We start from the raw sequence: 21232 nt of genomic DNA, 5'->3' as shown, positions 1-21232 counted from the left end.
TAGGTTATAATACCTCTAGTGTTTGGGGTTCTCATAAAAAAAAAAAAAAAAAAATGGAAATAGTGAAAGGAGTGACGGTGGAGTTGGGTTTCTGGTCCATAAAGATTTTAAAAACAACATTTTGGAATTCAAAAGTACATCACCGAGGGTGTCAAGACTAATACTCAAGATTTCTAACAGGTACAAACTAAAGATTATAATGATTTATGCACCAACATCGAGCCATGATGATGAAGAGGTTGAAGAAATGTACACCGAAATTGAGAATCTTCTAGATGAGCAGAAAACCCACTACACTATTATTATGGGAGATGCTAAGGTTGGAAAAAGACAAAACAGCGCAGAAAGGGGAACTATAGGAAATTTTGGAATTGGTGAAAGAAATGAAAGAGGTGAAAGACTTGTGGAATTTGCAGAATCTCAAGGACTGTCAGTAATGAACACTTTTTTCAAGAAAAGGGTGAACAGAAAGTGGACATGGAAGAGTCCAAATGGATTAACAACCAATGAAATCGACTTCATCCTCACTAACAGAGGATATATAGTAAATGATGTTACCGTCCTGAATAAGGTAAATGTTGGAAGTGATCACAGAATGGTAAGATGTACACTTGATATAGATGTAGGAAAGGAAAGGAAAAAAATGACTCGAGTAAATAATACAAAGGACTTTGAGATAACAGATGAGGAGAAAAAGCAGTATGTACAGGAACTTAAGAACAAGTTTGAGTTTCTGCAGACTGCTCAGGACCAAGATATCGATGAATATTACAACTTTCTGAAAGTGATAAAGCCCAAGAAACTTATAGGGAAAAAGAAATCCAAAGAAGAAAAAATTAGTCAAGAAACACTTGTCATAATGAACCGGAAACGACAAATGAAAAGCAAGAAAAACACTGACAGGGAGAAAATTGAGTATACTGAGTTATGCAAAGCCATTAGAAAGAGACTCAGAGAGTACATAAGAAGATTTAACACAAGAAAAGTAGAACAAGCATTAAGGGAAAACAAAGGATTTAAATCAGCAGCCATGAGCAGTAATACAGAAAGACAAATGATACTGAAACTGAAGAATAGTGATGGTGTACTTATAAACAGCAGAGAAGGCATAATTCAAATAGCAGAAGACTACTATAGAGAATTATACAAGGAGCGAGGGAATAATGCCAGCAGTGGGGAACACGGATCACAAATTAGTAGCACATACGTTGATATTCTTCCTGATGAGGTAGAATATGCGCTGAAGAAAATGAAGAATCAGAAAGCCCCGGGGGGAAGATGAAGTTACTGTAGAGTTGTTCAAATTGGGAGGAAGAGACACAACACAAAAACTGGCAAGGCTCTTCACAAAATGCATTAAAAAAGGTGTGATGCCTAAGCAGTGAAATAATGCAATCATAGTTTTGCTGCATAAGAAAGGAGATAAATCAGAAATTGGAAATTATAGACCAATTAGCTTGTTATCCCCCATCTATAAGTTGTTCACAAGGGTCATTACTAACAGATTAGAAAGAAATCAACCAAAAGAGCAAGCTGGCTTTAGGACAGGATTCTCAACTATGGACCACCTTCACGTAATATCACAGCTAATGGAGAAAGCAAATGAATATAAAACACCATTATGCCTGGCATTTGTGGATTATGAAAAGGCATTTGACTCCATACAGCATAAGGCAATGTTTCGGGCACTGGAAAGACAAGGCATTGATATCCCATATATTATGATTTTGAAAAAAATATATGAAAGTGCTACCTCCTTTATTAGACTAGACAAAGACAGTAGGAAATTTAAAATCGAGAAAGGAGTTCGACAAGGGGAGACAATATCTCCGAAGCTGTTTACTGCTGCCCTTGAGGAAGCTTTCAGAAGATTAGACTGGTTGCAGAAAGGAGTCAATGTGAACGGAGAGTACCTAAACCATTTACGATTTGCAGATGACACTGTGGTCATAAGCCACGATCCCAAAGAATTAGAGAAAAATCTTAATCAGTTATGCACAGCTAGTAAGGATTTTAGACTAAAGATGAATATGGCTAAAACAAAAATAATGATGAACAAGTATGCCACAGAAAGGGAAATAATGATTGAAGGAGCAGTAATTGAAAAGGTGGAGTCATATACTTATCTGGGACAAGTTATTAGCTGTAATAATGATAAATGGCTAGAAGTCAAGAGAAGAATAAATTTTGGATAGATAGCATTCAGGAAATATAGTCACATACTGAAGAGCAATATCCCAGTTTGTCTGAAACGTAAAATAATGAGCCAATGTATACTCCCCACCATGACTTATGGAAGTGAAACTTGGGCACTCACCAAAAGAATGGAAGAGAAGCTGAGAACTACACAGCGAAGAATGGAACGAATCATATTGGGAATCAGACTGTTAGATAAGAAGAGAAACACATGGATTAGGCAGCAAACTCAAGTAAAGGACACTCTTATCAAAACTAAAGAACTAAAATGGTCTTGGGCAAGACACATAGCTCGAAGACACGATGACAGATGGACTAAGAAAATAACAGAATGGTATCCAAGAGGAGCTAGAAGAAAACCTGGAAGACAAAGGCAGAGATGATGAAATTCATGAGTTTGTGGGTAGTGAATGGATGGCCAGTGCTCAAAACAGAAGGAACTGGAAAGTTGCTGGAGAGGCCTTCATCCTGCAGTGGATTGAAAATGGCTGATGATGATTCTGGTTTGTTGCCAAAGCTACTGGCCACAAATTTGCCCATCTCTATTCCCACCTCTGTTAAAACCAGATGGTTCTATTGCCACTTCAGCAAAGAATTAAGCTGACCTACTTGCATCCTACTTTTCTTCCAACTCATGTATTAATGACCTTACTAAGCCAGCACCCACCATTCCCAGTATACTCCATTCAATTCCTCATGTGGTCTTCCGTCAAAAGGATGTCAGTAGGATTTTGAACAATCTTGATGCAAAGAAAGCTCCAAGGTCCTGACAGTATTTCTCCATTTGGTCTCAATTTCTTGTGTGCTCCTGAACTTACACCTGCTCTGTGTTGCCTTTTTTTTCACTTTCTTATTCCAAAGGCGTTTTTCCTTCTGCTTGGAAATTCACATAAGAGTAACATAAGGGAAATCCATAAGGGTAACAAATCCTTCCCATCCAATTATTGTCCCATTGTAATTACTTCTACGCTTTCTAGAGTAATGGAGAAATCAATTAACTCCCAACTCAAGCTATCTAGAAACTTTCCATCTGATCAATGATCACTAGAATGGATTCTGTCAGTGTCGATCCATTGGTGATATTCTGACTTGTGTTACCCTTCTATGGACAAATTCAATGGTAAAGTTTGGTGAAACTCAAGCAGTTGCTCTTGACATTTCAAAGGCTTTTGATCGTGTTCGCATAAATGTGCGAAGCTTCCATCTTATGGTTTGCCAACTGTTCTTTGTAATTGAGTATCCAGTTTTCTCTCTCTGAATGCTCACTGTGGGTGATGGTAGATATCTCATTGTCTTCTCACCTCTCCATTAATGATGGTATTCCCCAAGATTCAGTTCTTTCTCCCACTCTTTTCCTCTTCTACATTAATGACCTTCTTCCAGTGACTGAAAATCCTATCCATAGTTTTGCTGTTGATAGCATATTGCATTCCACTTTTCAGTTTGAAAAACCTTGCCCAGCTCACACAGCCTCAACTTCTTGAATATCCACTACCAGTTCCTTAAATGCTAATCTCCAGTAATTCTCCAGTGGGGCAAAGATAACTTAGTCGATTTCAATCCTTCTAAAGTTTGTTCTGTCTTACATCTTTCAAAAAGGGATTCTTATGCTTATCTTTGATAACACTCCGATTTCTATGCAAGGTCATATACAAAGGGTACTAGGAAAGTTTTGCAATACAGCTCTGTTTATTTAATTTTTTCAAAGTAATTTCCTCTACATTCAATACACCTCTCCATCCTCCGAAACCAATCTTTAAACCAGTTCTGCCAAGTTTCACTAGGGAGTAAAGCACACTCGTTGTCCCAAGCCCGTAGAAGGTCCTCATCACTGGAAAACCGCCTCCCTTTTAGCTTCATTTTCACATGCGGGAACAGTGCAAAGTCGCAGGGAGCAAGGTCTGGACTGTAGTGAGGGTGCTCGAGAAGTTTCAGTCCTGTCGTGGTCAAATATTCGGTGCAGGCTTTGGCGCGGTGAGCTGGAGCATTTTCGTGATGGAGGTACCAGGTGTCCATTCTTGACTTTGGCCGCAGGTTCTTCATAGATCCAATGACTTTAGGCAGGCATTATTCAGTATACCACTTAGCTGTGACTGTCTTCTGCGTGTCCAAAACGACACATTCCACAATTCCACTCAATTTGAAAAATACAGCTATCATTTTCTTCTTTACAGATCGGGATTTTCTGACAATTACGGGTGTGTCGTCATCATCAAAGACCCAAACTTTGTTTTGAGCCTTGGTCGGCAGATCGTAATAGTACAGCCAAGTCTCCTCACCTGTCACGATGTTGTTCACATATCGAGATTGTCCCTTATCAAAGTTTTTTAACATCTCCCGGCACCAAGTCACACGTCGTGTCATCTGCTCTTCAGTCAGTTGATGCGGCACCCAGAGAGAACAAAGTTTCTTCACGTGCAAATGATCTTGCAGAATCGAACGAATTGCTGGTGCATTTAGGCCCAAAGTATCCTCTATCTGTTGGTAGGTCACTCGCCTGTTTTCGTCAAGCATTTTCCTCACAGCAGTAACGTTTTCCTCCGTAACTGACGATCGTGGCCTTCCTGGCCTCTCAGAATCCTCCAGAGTGAAATTTCCCCTTTGGAATTCTCTATACCACCTGAATATCGTTGTACGATGTGGACAATCATCATCTAGTGCAAGAGTCATTTCTTCTAAGCACTGGTCTATGGTTAAACCACGCACGAAATTATACCGCAAAACTGTCCTTATCTCATTTCGTAACCACGATGCCATCGCAAGCACTTTACACTCTCACTACTAATGAATAACTGAGCCCATCGACTTGGCGCGGTGGCTACTATGCACGTATGAACATGTCTCAACATGCAGCAACAAGCAGCTTCCTGTGATTCATTGTTGCGTCATATTGCAAAACTTTCCTAGTACCCTTTGTATCTCTATTGGGATTAACCTGACTTCTAATTTCTCTCTTGGCATAAGCACATCACAAATATTGCTTCCTCTACATTTAAAATCTGGATTTTCTCTTTCACACTTGGTGTTACTTTTCTTCCAAACAGCTGTTCACTCTGTAAAAATCGCAAATCTGCCCCACCATGGAATATTTTTCCCACATCTGGAATGGTGCTCCCAAAACCTGTCTCAGGCTTCTATATTCCATTCAAAAGAATGGCAATAAAGTTAATTAATGACTTATACCAAACAGTCTCTCCATTCTCTTTCTCGCAGATGTTCTGTTTCTGCTGTATGCCTTTTCTATATATATTTCCACGGGCACTGTTCTTCTAAACTGGCTTCTCTAAATTCTTGCTATCTCTTTCAGAGCAGTACGAATACATGCTACAACCAGTCAACATCCTTTTGCTATACATCTTGGAACTCACAAACCAACTTTTATTCTTCATCATTTATTTTTCAACTTCAGTTTTCTGGAGCAACCCTCCTTCCTACATATTTCCTGAAAATTACAATCTACAGTAGTTGAAGTCTAATTTCAACAAAGATCTTCTTTCATCTTCTCAACCTCCAACCCATTCATGGTACTCGGTACTATAGGTTCTAATACCTCTTGTATTTGGGGATCTCATTAAAAAAAAAAAAATTAAGAGTAGGCCTTGTGCATCAGGAATAAACATGCTGAAGTAAATCTTGCACACACCAACAACAAATAAGAAATAAAACTATTATTCTGTCATTCCCTTATTCCAACATGCACCGTCTGTTAACAGGATCACATGCCTGGATTGTGGGCCATGTCATATTCACAAGTCAGTTCATAGGCTTTCTGATTGTATCTCAAAGCATAAGGGAACTATTTGCTAGGCTTTACCTATTCCACTGTGCTAAGCATTAGTAATGTGAGGAGCATATAATTGTAATGCATATTCCAATGATGAAATTTTGGGATGTGCATCTACTTGGAAGCACATAGGTCAAGCAGGGTTTTGACAATAAACCGCCATCATGAACCCACATACATAGTATTACGGAAACGATTATGATTCAGCTTGAAGAATGAGGGCAAACTTATAACAAGGAAAACGTATGTCATTCTACTTCCACTCAGTCTTACAGCTGATGTTTTGCCCCATCCATTTCTTTTTTTTTTTTTTTTGTAAGCATGCAAAAAAAGGGGGGTGTCCCTGATCATGATCCACATTAATGATATATTCTCTGGTTTTGCAATATAATGGCAGTATGGCACATTACTTGTCTTTAAAGCTGATAGAGGAGCACATCACTTTGAAACCGTCTTGGTATATATTGTTTTTGTCACTTTTAGCATTTATTTGAATATTTTTATTTCTGTCTATGCTTTAGCTCTTTATAAACTTTCCATTAGGCTTTATTTTATTTTTTTTTTTCACTTTATTATTTCACTTAATTTTTTCACTATATTTTAATTAAGTTTTATTTGTTACATTTTGTTGGTAGTTGCACAATTTATTTTAGTAATATGAAAATATGCTTTTGGGGGGGGGGGGGGTGATTTCATCTCCCATCGACAAAAGGCATTGGCATCCAAAACAATATAGCATTTCTATAATCTCTAAACATGCCAAAGGGCTAGGTTGAAAGACAATGGACGTATACTATGCAAGCCACTAATTTATGCAATGAAGGCTGAATGATAAAAGAAGCGAACTTTTCCAAATATCATCCCCACAAAATGCCTCTAATCAAAAATTAATCATAATTGAGGCTGGCAGAATGAGAGTTTGTGGAAAGATATTAAAATAATGGGGAAAGGACAGGGAGTATGCTCATTATAACCTAGTATACAAACAAGAAGGATGAGAAACACTTGAATATTAAGTTTCCTGTAGAAACTTAAGACTTTCCTGGCTCTTATTTTTTTTTTGAGGGAGTGGGAGGAACTTTAAAAAAAAAAAAAAAAAAACCACTTGCCATTCATTGGCAAGTGGCTTTCAAAGAAAAAACAAATTTATTTCAATCAACAGGTATATGGAGTTGTTCATTCTGTGCCCATCGATACTTCCCACACTTTATGGTTATGCTGTCAGAGAGCCAAAATTTGAAAAGATCTTTTTATCATCTGTATTTTCCTTTCATTTATATCTTGCTACCATTAATGGTTTTTTTTTTTTTTTTTTTCTCTTTACATCTTCACTACTATATTAACTCTGAAGGCTGTGTATCATGGGAAAAGTCCGTGCATCAATTTTCTAGACATAATATTATAACCATCACATTTATATTAATATAATGATTAATCAGTTTTTAAATGAAGTAATGTATAGAAGTTGTTTATGGGTTGGTTTGCCAAAATCGAAATTGAAAAAAATCTTGACTTGTTTTTTTTTTTTTTTTGTTTTTTTTTTTTGTTTTCTTGGAAATGTGAATTCAGGATCCAACATTTGGAGTATAGACTAATAAAATGAAGTCAAATATTATACTTATACAAAGAAACTTATAAAAAAATAAAATTTCACAACAAAAAAAAAAAAAAAAAAAAAAAAATTAAATAATAATTAGATATAAAATATACCAGAATCAACAGAAAACAAACAATTTTAACCTTGGTTCTTTAAGAAAGTAACTGGTTTTTAAAATTATTTGGCCACAGCATTATCCTTATAATCAGATTTGACTGCCCATTCCACGAATTCTTGGTTTTCTGAGATGAAGGAATTTCCAACAACAAGGACAATAAAGGGCAAGCAAATTATGTCTTAAGGGTATTTTGTAGGAGGTCAAAATATATTTTTTAGCACTGGCAGTATCACTGGTTAAAGTTTACAACTTTCCAAAAAGTTTTCTATTGTGTACTAAGGATATATGTGATATGGTCTCACGGTATATTGCATTTTTAGAAAAATTACAATTCAAAATTATTTTTCATGATTTTTTAAAACTCACTTTGCAGCCATACTGAAATGCTAGTACCATCATGCTTCATACGGTCCTTTTCTGGATTTGCTAGTGCCTCTGTAACACAGTCTTTAAAAATTTATTAAAGAATTAACTACAAATTTTCTATAAGATAGAATATTTCATATCCCCAACTCTATAAAACGAAAATTAATATTTTCAATATAAGGTAAACTGATTTCCAGTGCATGATTATGACACACTTGAAATTTTAAGAAGAGGTAATTTCTTGAAATTATTTATATGATAAAATCAATGTGAGACTCAATAAAATCATTTTAATTATTATAATATGAGCAAAAAAAAGAGAGAAACATCCAAGAAGGATGTTTCTCTTCCTGGACTCACAAACAATAATGCTTCAATATCCATTTAAACGTTCAAAGGATGAAATACAGGTACAGTCAAATCTACCAACTCTCTCAAACCATTATCAGACACCACTCATTTTCTCACTATCTCTATAAATGTGCAAACCCGAGAAAAACAACCAAGAACTGGCAAATTTAGTTCTCTGATTGTCATTCACCAAAGCATAATGTGATAGCTGATCATACAAAATAAATAGCACCACAGTCTCAAGATGTTTCATTCTTCAACAACATCGAGAAATAGTCTTGGAATTGCCCGATTGTTATTCATAAACAAGATTAGCAGCTTACTAAAAATAAGTGACATATTCTTCAATTTCTGAGTTTCGTGATTTCACTGAGGTAAGATCGAATAAACATGTTTAAATTTTAAAAACGTTTGGACTGTCTTCGGTAAGTAACAATGATACTAACTTTCATCCAGTTAGTATTTACCCATGTGACACTGTAAAGAACATTAAGCATCCCAGAGTAGTGTGAGCTTTAAAAACATGTTCACAGTTGTTTGTTTGTTATTTGGTTTTTAGGAGCATTAGCAACTAAGGCCATATTGCTCCGGAGATATGCAGTGGTCATTCCCTGACCTTTCCACATCCTCCGTATTTGGTGGTCACGGTGTCGAACCCTGGTCTAATCAAGAAATGTGTGCTACTCGCTGCTGCTCCGGCCCAACCAGCTGCGGAGGTGCCCCACACACACACACACACACACACACACACGATCACAGATCTTATCTATTATGGAAAGGGCTTCATTGCCAAAGAACCTAGATAATAGCACTCCAGTAGAGAAACTATGTGACACTTTTCATTTATTTTCCCTTTTCCAAAATACAGTGCATATAGTAAATGCACATACATTTATATATACTATAGACTTACTATACTTTTTCATGTAGTAGTAGTTGTAGTGGCATGTGATGCAAGAAAGCAAGTGTATCAGCTTATGCAGCATCAGCCAAAAAAAAAAAAAAAAAAAAGACCATTCCCTCCAAATGCCTGTCCAGTTCCTGCTCATATTTATCTAACCTATCAACTTCCACAATGACAGATGGAAGTTGGTTCCAGCAATTAACCACCCGCTAGCTAAAGGCAAATTTTCGCACATCTATTCTAATCTGTCTTTTCTTAATTTGGATTTATGCCCCCTTAGGTTCGTAATCTGAACAAGTGGAAAGATCCCATCAGAATTCAGCGTGCTCAACCCATTCAAGGCCTTATACACCTCAATCAGATCAATGCGCACGTGCCTAGTCTCCAGCTACTGCAATTTGCAGAACTTAAGCCTCTCTTGGTAAGAAGATCCCTTCATTCCCCTCACCAATCTTGTTGCGTTTCTCTGTACACGCTCAAGCAAATTTACATCCTTCCTAAAATGAGGCCTCGAGACCTGTACGCAGTACTCAAGGCGTGGCCTGACATTGCCTTATACAGAGGGACAATCACCTCCTTTTCCCTCCTAACAAAATTCCCATATATCATTGACAAAACCCCATGACCAGCCCTGGCAGCCTGTCTGCATTGCTCAGAAAACTTCATATCTGACTGCACAATTACTCCCAGGTCTTTTTCATTTTCTACTACCTTAAGTTTAGTACCACACAGTTGGTACGTTTCTCTGGAGTTACTTCTATCCATATGCAGTACTTTGCATTTGTCAAGGTTAAACTTCAGTTGCCACTTCTTAGCCCATCTGCCCAAATTATCTAGATCCTGTTGCAGTAGCACACTGCCATTACTGTCATTAACAACCCTGCCAACCTTTGTATCATCTGCAAACTTCGACACTAATCTTGATATACCTTCATCAATATCATTGATAAATATACAAAACAACAGTGGACCCAAAACCAAACCCTGTGGGACTCCACTAATAACATTAGTCCATGAAGATCAGCACCCATTAATTACCACCCTCTGTCTTCTCCCATTCAACCATCCTTTTATCCATTGTAGCAACTTACCCTTAATACCATTCTCCTCCAATTTGTACAATAGTCTTCCATGCGCAACAGTGTCAAAAGCTTTCCTGAAATCCAAATATATGATATCAAAATTATTTTTTGCATCCAGTTCCTTTGTAACCACATCATAATATCCTATCAAATTTGTCAGACAAGACTTTCCCTTAACAAACCCATGCTGTGTCTGAATTATTGCTGCAGTCTTGTCTAGATGATCCTGCAATGCATCTTTAACCAGTGACTCCATTATTTTACCCGGAACAGAAGTTAAACTAACTGGTCTGTAATTACTCGTGTCACCCTTCGATCTCCCTTTGTGAATTGGGGATACATTTGCACATCTCCAGTCCGTGGGGACCTTCCCTGAGTCCAAGGATACTCTCATAATTATGGCTAAGGGTTTGCTTAGTTGCTTTGCTGCCTCCTTTAATATAAGTGGATAGATCCCATCCACCCCAGATGCCTTTCTTATGTTTAACTTCAACAATTTCTCCACTTTGCTCTCAGTTATTATAAAATCATTAAGCACCCTGCTACAATTTGATAACCTTCTGCCATTTTCAAACTCCTCATCTCATGTGTGAATGTAGATGCAAAATACTCATTCAGTTTGTTTGCTATCTGAGCAGGATCATCAACTGTCGAACCATCAATATCAAGTGGACCAATCAGATTCATCCCCTTCCTTTTAGAGTTTATATAAGTAAGAAATCCTTGCTGTTTTTCTTAGCATCTTTTGCCAAAGATTTCTCGTAATCTGCCTTCGCCTGCCTAACCTCCTTTGTGACCTGATTACAGACTAGCTTATATCTGCCATAGGCTTCTGAGTCGCTTGATAATTTATATGCATCCCATGCATTTTTCTTCTCTGTCACGAGTCTCATTTTGATAACAATTTAGGCCCAAACATTGAACAATATTTCTTAACAGGTATGAATCTTTTAGTGGCGTCCACGATTAATTCCTTGAAAGTTTCCCACTTAGAATTTACTGTTGGTAACATCGTCAGTTGATTCCACTGTACAGAATTTAAAAACTGTCTGAGACCACTGTACTCACTTTTACGAAAGCAAAAACCCTTTAATTTTCCCCTGATAGTAATTATATCTTTAAGTAAATCCCACATCAGTACCCTGTGATCACTGCCACCTAGTGGTTCCTTTATCTGCAAATTCTTAATACATGAATGATCACTGCTGATAACCAGATCAAGAGTATTACCCTCTCTGTTTGCCTCTCGAACATGCTGCTGCAGAAAACAATCATCCAATAAATCCACAAAAGTCTTACTAGTTTGTTAGTGACCAACCCACAAGTTCCAGTCAATATCTGGGATCACTGCCACTAGTGGTTCCTTTATCTGCAAATTGTTAATACATGAATGATCACTGCTGATAACCAGATCAAGAGTATTATCCTCTCTGGTTGCCTCTCGAAAATGCTGCTGCAGAAAACAATCATCCAATAAATCCACAAAAGTCTGACTAGTTTGTTAGTGACCAACTCACAAGTTCCAGTCAATATCTGGGAAGTTAAAATCCCCCATTATAAGACATTATGATTTACTAGCCCACTCTATTTCTCTGTACAACTGTCCATTGTACTCATTCGAGTCATTAGGACTATAACACACTCCTACTCTTCATTTTGCTTTCGCAGTGCTTATGTCACATAAAACTGGCTCAACAGTGCACTGTTCATCTATATCAACTGGATGCACTTCTTTTGATTTTATGTTTTTCTTAATTAACAGCACAACACATCCTCCCTTCCTATCCTGTCTATCCTTTCTGTACACATTGTTCTCCCCAAATTCCAGTTCTGTATTCCTTATATCTGTGTGACACCACATCTCTGCTATCCCAACAATATCTGCCTTTGATGTCTTGACCAACACTTCAAATTCATCTACTATACTCCTGGCATTGGTATACATGTTCCTATTCTTATTATTAGTTACCCTAACACATCCCATATACCCACCTGTTTCACGATGATTGCCATCAGTCCCTGAAACTCCCAGCTCCCCTCGCTCCAGGTTGCTACTTATTCTAATAGAAGTTGTGCAAGAATCACCTTAACCTCTGGGCTACTTTTAACCTGTCAGTCTGTGAATCCCCCCAAGCTGGCAGTTTTCCGACCCACCTCACACTGCCTCGATAGCATCAGCAAATATTCTTACACCCTTTCTATTTAAGTGTATCCCATCCCTGTAGATGCAGTCTCTCCTGTTAACAAGCACAGACCAGGCTGAAAAAAATTTTATCCTTTGAGCCTTGCACATTTCCTCCAGGGCCGAATTGATTGAAAAGGCTCTCATCATGTACTCCCTCCTATCGAGTCTGGGCAGAATTGCAGACACTTTCAAATTTAACCCTAATTCACGACTTTTTTTGCAACATTGACTTGTTAAGTAAGTCTACAGATCTTCTACTCTTAATGTCATTGGTGCCAACGTGTACAACAACATCACCTTTTGTGCTCTTAAAAGATGACATATGCTTTACAGCATCATCAACTTTTCCCCTGGCAGACATACCCTGGTCCTGTTCCATCTATCCTTTTTACACAATATATTCCCTGTCTCCTTGACAACAGAGTCACCAACAATAACTAGATCCTTTGAGACCAGCGCATTCTGCCTTGGAGATTGCCACTGTGTTGCCTGATGCCCAGGAGTGAACTCTGGCGTTGAGTTGGTCAGCTGAGAGCTTGACGGGCCCCTCATATTAATTTCTTCGAGGGCATCTACCCTACAGGTCAAGGTCTCATAGACGCCCAGTAGAACGCTGAGTTGATGCCTAATTTCTAGACACTCTCTGCACCTGGAACACACAAAGACATCCTCCTTGGCTAGATCATCCCTCCTTACCTAGGTTAGGCAGGGTAAGGCAGATTACGAGAAATCTTTGGCAAAGGATGCAAAGAAAAACAGCAAAGAGTTCTTTTCTTATGTAAACTCTAGAAGGAAAAGAATGAATCAGATTGGGTCAGTTAACATAGATTGGTTGCCTATTGATGATCATGCTGAGGTAGCTGATAAACTGAATGAGAATTTTGAATCTACATTCACACATGAGTTATTCAATGAGGGTAGCACCAGAAGTTTATCAAACGCTAACAGGGAGCTAAGTGATTTTGTAATAACTGAGAGAAAAGTGGAGGAGAAATTGTTGAAGTTAAACATAAGGAAGGCACTTGGGTTGGACGGGATCTATCCAGTTATATTAAAGGAGGCAGCAAAGGAAGTAAACAAATCCTTAGCCATAATTATGAGAGCTTCCTTGGACTCAGGGGAGGTCCCTCATGGACTGGAGTTGTGCAAATGTATCACCAATTCACAAAGGGGTTCAAAAGGTGACACAATTAACTATAGACCTGTTAGTTTAACTTGAGTTATGGGGAAAATAATGGAATCACTGGTTAAAGAAGCATTGCAGGATCATCTAGAGAAGACTGCATTAATAGTTAAGACACAGCATGGGTTTGTTAAGGGGAGGTCTTGTCGGACCAATTCGATTGAATACTATGATGTGGTCACAAAGGAACTGAATGCCAAAAATAATTTTTATATCATATACTTGGATTTCAGGAATGCTTTTGATACTGTTACACATGAAAGACTGCTGTACAAACTGGAGAGGTATGGCCTTAAAGGTAAGTTGCTACAATGGATTAAAGGATGGTTTAGTGGGAAACGACAGAGACTGGTAATCAATGTACACTGCTCTTCGTGGACAAATATTAGTGGAGTTCCGCAGGATTCAGCATTGGGCTCATTGTTGTTTTGTATATTTATCAATGATATTGATGAGGGTATATAGAATTTAATATCCAAGTTTGCAGATAATACAAAGGTTGGCTGGGTTGTTAACGACATTAACGACAGCATTCAATTCCAACTGGATATAGATTTTCCGAACTTATTTTTCCCCAACCTATCTAGATAAGTTGGGAAAATGGGCTGAGAAGTGGCAACTGAAGTTTAACATTGACAAATGCAAAGTACTGCATATGGGTAGCAATAACCGAAGAGATATGTACCAACTGTGTGGTACTAAACTCAGGGAAGGGGAAAGTGAAAAAGACCTGGGGGTAATTGTGCAGTCAAATATGAAGTTCGCTGAGCAGTGAAGACGGGTTGCCAGGGCTGTTATGTTTGTTTGTTATTTGGTTTTTAGGAGCATTAGCAACTAAGGCCATATTGCTCCGGGAATATGCGGTGATCATTCCCTGATCTTTCCGCATCCCCGTATTTGGTGGTGACGGGATCGAACCCCGGTCTAATCAAGAAGCGTGCGTTACACACTGCTGCTTCTTCCCACCTGGCTACGGAGGCGCCAGGTTGCCAGGGCAGGTCATGGAGTCTTGTCTATGATACATAGCAATTTTGCTAGCAGGAACAGGGAGGTGCTTATCCTGTTACACAAGACAGTGGTCAGGCTACACCTAGAGTACTGTGTATAGGTCTGGAGGTCTGATTTTAGGAAGGATTTTGAGTTGCCAAAACAAGTACAAAGAAGTGCAACCAGATTGGTGAGGGGAACAAAGGTGTGCTCTTACCAAGAAAGGCTTAAGTTCTGCAAACTGCAGTGCCTGGAGAGTAGGCACTTGCGAGGTGATCTTACTGAGGTGTATAAGGCCTTGAATGGGTTGAGTAAGCTGAATGCTGATGGGATTCTTCCTCTTGCTCAGACCAAGAACTAAGGGGGCTATTATTGTTATCTGTTTTTTTTTTTTTAGGAGCATTAGCAACTTTCATCTTCCTCGTTTATTCATTCAACTGCTGCCTTCTGAAGCAACCTTCCTTCATACGTATTTCCTGAAAATTATAGTCTACAGAAGTTCAAGTCCAATGTCAACAAATATCTTCTTTCGTCTTCTCAACTCCAACCCGAGTACTATATGTTCTAATTCCTCTCATGTTTGGGGTTTACATAAAAAATAAAAAAAAAAAAACTAAGGCCATATTGCTCTGGGGATATGAGGTGGTCATTCCCTTACCACATCCTCCGTATATGGCGGTCACGGGCTCGAACCCCAGTCTAATCAAGAAGCATGTGCTATGCACTACTGCTCCTGCCCACAGAGGCACTACCTGAGGGACCACAGTTTCAAATTGAGGAAAGATAGTTGTTGAATAGATTTGCCTTCAGCCTGCGAGTAGCTGATTGGTGGAACAAAAGGATTCCATCTTTTGTTGCAGAAGCTTAGCTTAAATAAATTTAAGGATGAGTTGGGTAGGCATTTGGAACGAATGGAGGGGTGAAATGGGAGAGTTTTATTTGGCTGATGCAGCATAAGCTTGCTTTCTTCTTGCTTCTTTCTTCTTTCTTGACTTCGCATTAGTAGAGGCATTGTATGCCTCTACTAATGCTAACAGTCAAGAAGAAACTTGCAATTACATCACCCAGCAGACCACTATGATCCAACTAGCACCTTCAAGTTTAAACAATTATATGTAAGATAAGAAACTGAAACAAAAAAATATATATAAATAAATAAATCAATTAGCAAATTAACATTATACATCTATGTCCCTCTATCACCAGTTTTTCCAACCCATAATGTTCATATGCACATGATTCTCAAATTCCAACAAAGCAGATAAAAAGTCAAAAATACACTGACAGAATACAAAAATTATTACTATTATCATTATTGCAACTCTGATAGCCATTCTAATTTAATTTTTTTTACTTTACTTGGTACATGCCAGCCATGTGTTATTATTGGCAGGTAATGGCAATAATAACACAATCCCACTAGTTCAACTATTCCGTTGCATGTAGATGGTCTCGTCACAGTCTGCACATTGTTCTGGTCTGCAGCATACCCCCACTCTCATTTCCCTTTTACCTCCAACTACTTCACACCACACAGAATCTATGCTGCCATTTATATGTTCTGAATATTTAAAAGTTATTCCATGGTAAGGCTTGAACTGAGAAATCCTGATGTTATTACTGGTATTTTTTTTAAATTTAAAGTGTGAGGTTATCCAGGTAATAACAAAAAAGAGCCATTTCAATAATTGAATCTACTCTCCATTTAAAAGGTTTATCACAAATGCACCCGACATGCTTATATCTTCTCAACAAAACTCTCAATACAATTTCACCTTGACATTCTCTCTGAAGATATGTAGCAACCACTTCTTTAATATGGCCTCTCTGATATTGCTTTTTTCAAAAACTTCTTAAATAGGAACTTCTTCTGGTTCAAAATCTCTTTTCCCTGTTCTGCCAAATTCATCTGATGGTTCCATTGTTTGTTTTCCTTGTTCTAAAAATCACTCAAAACCTTTTCCCACAATTTCAAAGACATTATGTGGAATACTATTAAGATTTACTAAAGATACATTTCCACAAGAAGCTTTTTAATTAAATTACTAGTATGCATGGGCAACAGTACAATTAAACTCCAAATAATCCCAATAACTAAATAAAAATGGCTGTTTTGTATTTCAATATTAAAATCTGTCTGTCTGCAAAGCTCCTTACCAACCCAATCTTCCAGTTGCATGGATCCAGTTGGTAGAGGCTGCAGCTTTTATTCTTACTACTCAACTTAAAAAAACTTGTTCATTTACCTACTAACATAATATACCAAACAATGCTAATCATACACACACACCTAACATACTTGAAAATTAAGATTTTTTTCAAAACCATATGATGTAATGGGAGATGATCAGTATGTGCTGTGAACTGGATGAGCTCTTCCACAACCACCTCAAATAATTTTACTGTATAAATAGAGAACCTAAATTTTATAATTCTTCATTTGAAGACAAATGGCTATCAAAATTGACATTCATATTTGATTTATTCAATAATTTTAACCAATGTAATACATACCAATACAAGGTGAAAATTAAACTAGACCTTCTTCAACTGATACACTTATTGCATTTACAGAAAAAAATTGTATGTGAAAAAGACATTGTTCAAAATAACTAGAAATGTTCCCTTAGTTAACTAGAAACAATTTTGTGTTAAAAATACATATTGCTCAAAATAACTATAAATGAGTTACCATCAAAACCAATAAAGATTAACGTGAAACAGGACAAACTGATTGGGTTAAAATTATCAAGAATTAAAAATACCATTTAACAAAGATGACATGTCCAGTTTTCATTTGGAATCAAAACTAATATCTAGACTTAAACAAAAAGGCAGTAGAAATCTTAGTTCTATTTTCAATATAGTAAGTATGTAAATTTGGTTGTCTGCATACACATTTCAACTGGGGTAGAAGTTGAATAATTCAAAGTAGCTGAAAGGGCATCAAAAATATTTCGAAATATCCAAATATCAAACTACTTTTTTTAATCAGAATGAGAGATGTTTTAATTGGGTTTAGTTTTTGTAAATTTGATTTATATTGGACACGCATTAGCAAAATAATAGTTACTATCTATTTTTTTCTGCTGCCTGTTTAAAATGCACTTTTTTTTTTGCGCTCCATGATTATACATAAACTTTTGGAGAGGATCAAGATTAATTAACAGAAACCAAGCAATATTTCAGAGACAAGGAACATGTGATATGTTTGCTCATATAATTATGAATTAGAATAAGTGTTTTGTTAATATACACTTGCTTTTAACAGTTACTTTTGGAATTAAGTACTAGAGTTTCTGCATTATAATTGATACTGCTAATATCAATAAAGCAAATATTGTTATTGAGTTTGTTGTGGTGTCAGAAGGGGCAAAAATACCAAACAGAGTAGAATAAAAAACAAACTTAAAAATGAATTTCACATTATGAAGGAGAAAAATAAATCCAATTATGAGTTTTGAATATTTTAACTCTTGACTTTAGTGGAAATTTAAGAATTGGAATTCTACTGTGGCTTTTGAAGAGAGCAGACACAATTTTAGTGGCTCCAGTGAAGGGGATTAACATCAGGTGTCTGGTAAATATAATTTTTATTTAAATTTTAAGTGTTATTCTGTAATAGAAAAAGTTTTGGAGTGGAGTTTAATTTCTGTAATACTTTGTTTATTTTAATTTTGTAATATACTGTAAATTTAAATTCTAATATATTGCAAATTTAAATCCTATGATATATATTAAATTTATATTTTTTAATCTTTCATAAGTTCAAATATTACCTAAATAATGGTTATTACCAGATCCACTTACAGTACAAAGTCCAAGGCCATCGTGGTTTGACTGGAAATGCCTGTTGGTATTTCAGGTGTGAGTCATGACTTCATCAATTGTGTAGCCCTATGATATGCACTCAAAGGTCAGTCTAGTAGATAAATCAAGTTCAATTGGCCATTAATTTCACATTGCACCTGATATAAGGTGTTTATCAATCAAAAATTAGAACTGGTGCATTACAAAGAAGAACTTGAGTCACTGAAGAAAAAGGTGCTTGTGCTTTTCCTATCAGAAATATGGCTTGAATCTGACCAAGAATCAATAGCCTGTGCTCTTACCACTGGACTTCCATCATTCTTCACATTAAGATCTCATTCCAGAGGCAGCAGTGTTGCCATATTCATCAAAGATCCAACCCGAAATTTGTTTCCATCATGTCTAGTAACTCCTTATTTTATGAAGCAGTGTTCGTGATTGTGAAATTTAATGCCTGTTTAATCATCAATTTATCAGCCATTTATATTCCCCCAGTTCCAGATATTGCAACAATTAATGGTGCTACCAGCAAAATAATGAGTGAGTTACACTCCTCTTCTATTCATCCTCTCTGCAGGGATTTTGAACCCTTTCCTAGAGCCACTAATTGAATAATCTCTTCCCATTAGAGTTTCGAGTTGTCCATAAGGAGCCAAATGGAGGTGCTAATTGTCTTGATCTGATTCTGTATTCAGGCATTTGCAGAGTTTACATTCCACCAGAAATGGCCTTCAAATCATATCATGACCCAATTGCATTACTTCTTTTATTGCCTATGCCTAGCTTCAATTGCAAATACTGTAGAGAAGATCACAATAAGTGCCTCAAGGCAACAGTGTATTCCATGGTACACTTGAAGGATGTGACCCAACCCTTGCAGTTAATCTAATCACAGGATGGATAAATACAATCACTGTCTATGCATTGGCCAAATCCTCACACATTTCTCTAAGGACTAGAGCTTGGTGGACCAAAGATTTGGCATGAAGTTTTCAAAATAAGTAGTTCCTTCACAGACAGTGGAAAATCTCTGGCACAACCCCCAAGATCCAAATCCTGAATTCCAGAACAAGAGCTATTTTCAACCAATTCAAGCATCAGCCATAACAAGTTAAACTGATGCTACCTTATCTAAAGGAAAAGAGCCAAACTTTTGCAGACATTAGTCATTAATTCAAATCTTGATCCAAAGAACTGGATGAACCACATTGCATGATTTAAAGGCAATTCCCCTTCTGCAGAACTAACTCTCCAACACTCCTAATCTTCTCCTGCTGATCACAAGGCAGCAACTTATAAATGCTATAAATTCGCTGCATTCACCTAGAAGGACAGGCCAATGTAAAATACTTCATTTCATCATTAAGTGCCATAACCCCTGTATCCTGGATGCATTGCTGTCAATCAACAATTGAGTCCTTTCCACCCGAGTATTCCCTGCCCAATGGAATGAATACGCTGCAATCCTAAAGTTTAAGTTCCACCAAGCCCAAAAGATATCAGACCAATCTCAACTTCTTCCACCGTCCTCAAACTCCCAGAAAAGATACTCCATCCAGGATTACACCACAAAGCATTAAGCCAACAGCTCATGCCATAGAAACCAAAACAGTTCCACTTCATAGTCACAAACAGATCAACCATAACAAACCTCATGGCGGCAGAGACATATCCTTCCGGCTTTCAAAACTAAATAAGAATTAGCAATTATATACACTGATACTGATGCTGCCTTTGACAGTCCTTCTCAGTCTTCTACAATCCTTCTCCAGGATTAGTGGCAATCTACTAGCTTTCTTTCTCCACTTTACTGAGGAATAAAGGTGTCCACCTCACAATGAAGAAGTCCCACTATATGGTTGATCTATTTGCCAGAGAGGACTTCTTGCCTCCTATTCTCAGTCGTTCTTAATCTTTTTATGTGTCTCTGTGACAATACTTTAATATACGCTAATAATATAAAGTTTCTTACCTTAATTCCATCATCAGCAAACCCAAAGGCAATTGCTTTTTCAATCATAGGGGGGAGTGGACAACTCTTTCGGCTTATTTGCAAATTTTTGGATTAAACTTTAACACTTCTATATCTGTAATACTGATTTATTCACTCAAACAACAACCAGCAGTAATTTATCCATGAGTTTATGGCATTCTCATCCCAGCTGTTATAGCCATAAGTACTGAGATTTGAAGCACACACAGAATACCTCCATAAGCAATCTATCACATTCTGCTGGAGAGCAAAACAACACTTAATTCATGGCAACCACTACCAGATATCTACAAATCTGTTTATTTTACAAGGTACTGAAATTTAGGCATTGGCTTCACTCTCGCTTCAAAAACTGATGTTTTCAGGCGAATACTCTGAACTTGAAATGGGCTACAAATACGCATCACCAACCCCCTCAAATTGAGAACCAGGCAGCTAAATGTACCCAAGGTTCCCAAAGCTAATTGTCCTCGGACATTTAATGACAACGGTAAAAATGTTCACAGGAGGGATAAATGCCCAAACATCTGGATTTCTGTCAGTGGCACAACTCTTTACCATCCTTGAGGACTGATCCCACACTAATGCTGAAATATAACTGGCTGTAACTTTGTAATTGTTTCCTACCTGGTTAATTCCAAGACGCAGGCATGGCTATGCCTTGGAATTAACCTGC

At 37.3% G+C, this 21232-nt stretch overlaps 1 protein-coding gene across 4 annotated transcripts in view; it reads right to left on the bottom strand.

The window, feature by feature from the left end:
• tho2 (THO complex subunit 2-like protein) overlaps positions 1-21232 on the bottom strand; it is a 1047711-nt gene that overhangs the window by 731313 nt on the left and 295166 nt on the right. For all 4 annotated transcript variants that reach the window (XM_090374101.1, XM_090374103.1, XM_090374104.1 and 1 more), the window contains exon 17: positions 8062-8142. In XM_090374101.1, the coding sequence (XP_090230227.1) occupies positions 8062-8142 (81 nt within the window). The remainder of the gene's footprint in view (positions 1-8061; positions 8143-21232) is intronic.

Source organism: Mastigoproctus giganteus, chromosome 5, assembly GCF_048544385.1.
Source record: "Mastigoproctus giganteus isolate SK-2022 chromosome 5, ASM4854438v1, whole genome shotgun sequence".
NCBI lineage: Eukaryota > Metazoa > Arthropoda > Arachnida > Uropygi > Thelyphonidae > Mastigoproctus > Mastigoproctus giganteus.
The sequence above is the reverse complement of the archived record's forward strand: the minus strand, read 5'-3'. Positions and strand labels throughout refer to the sequence as shown.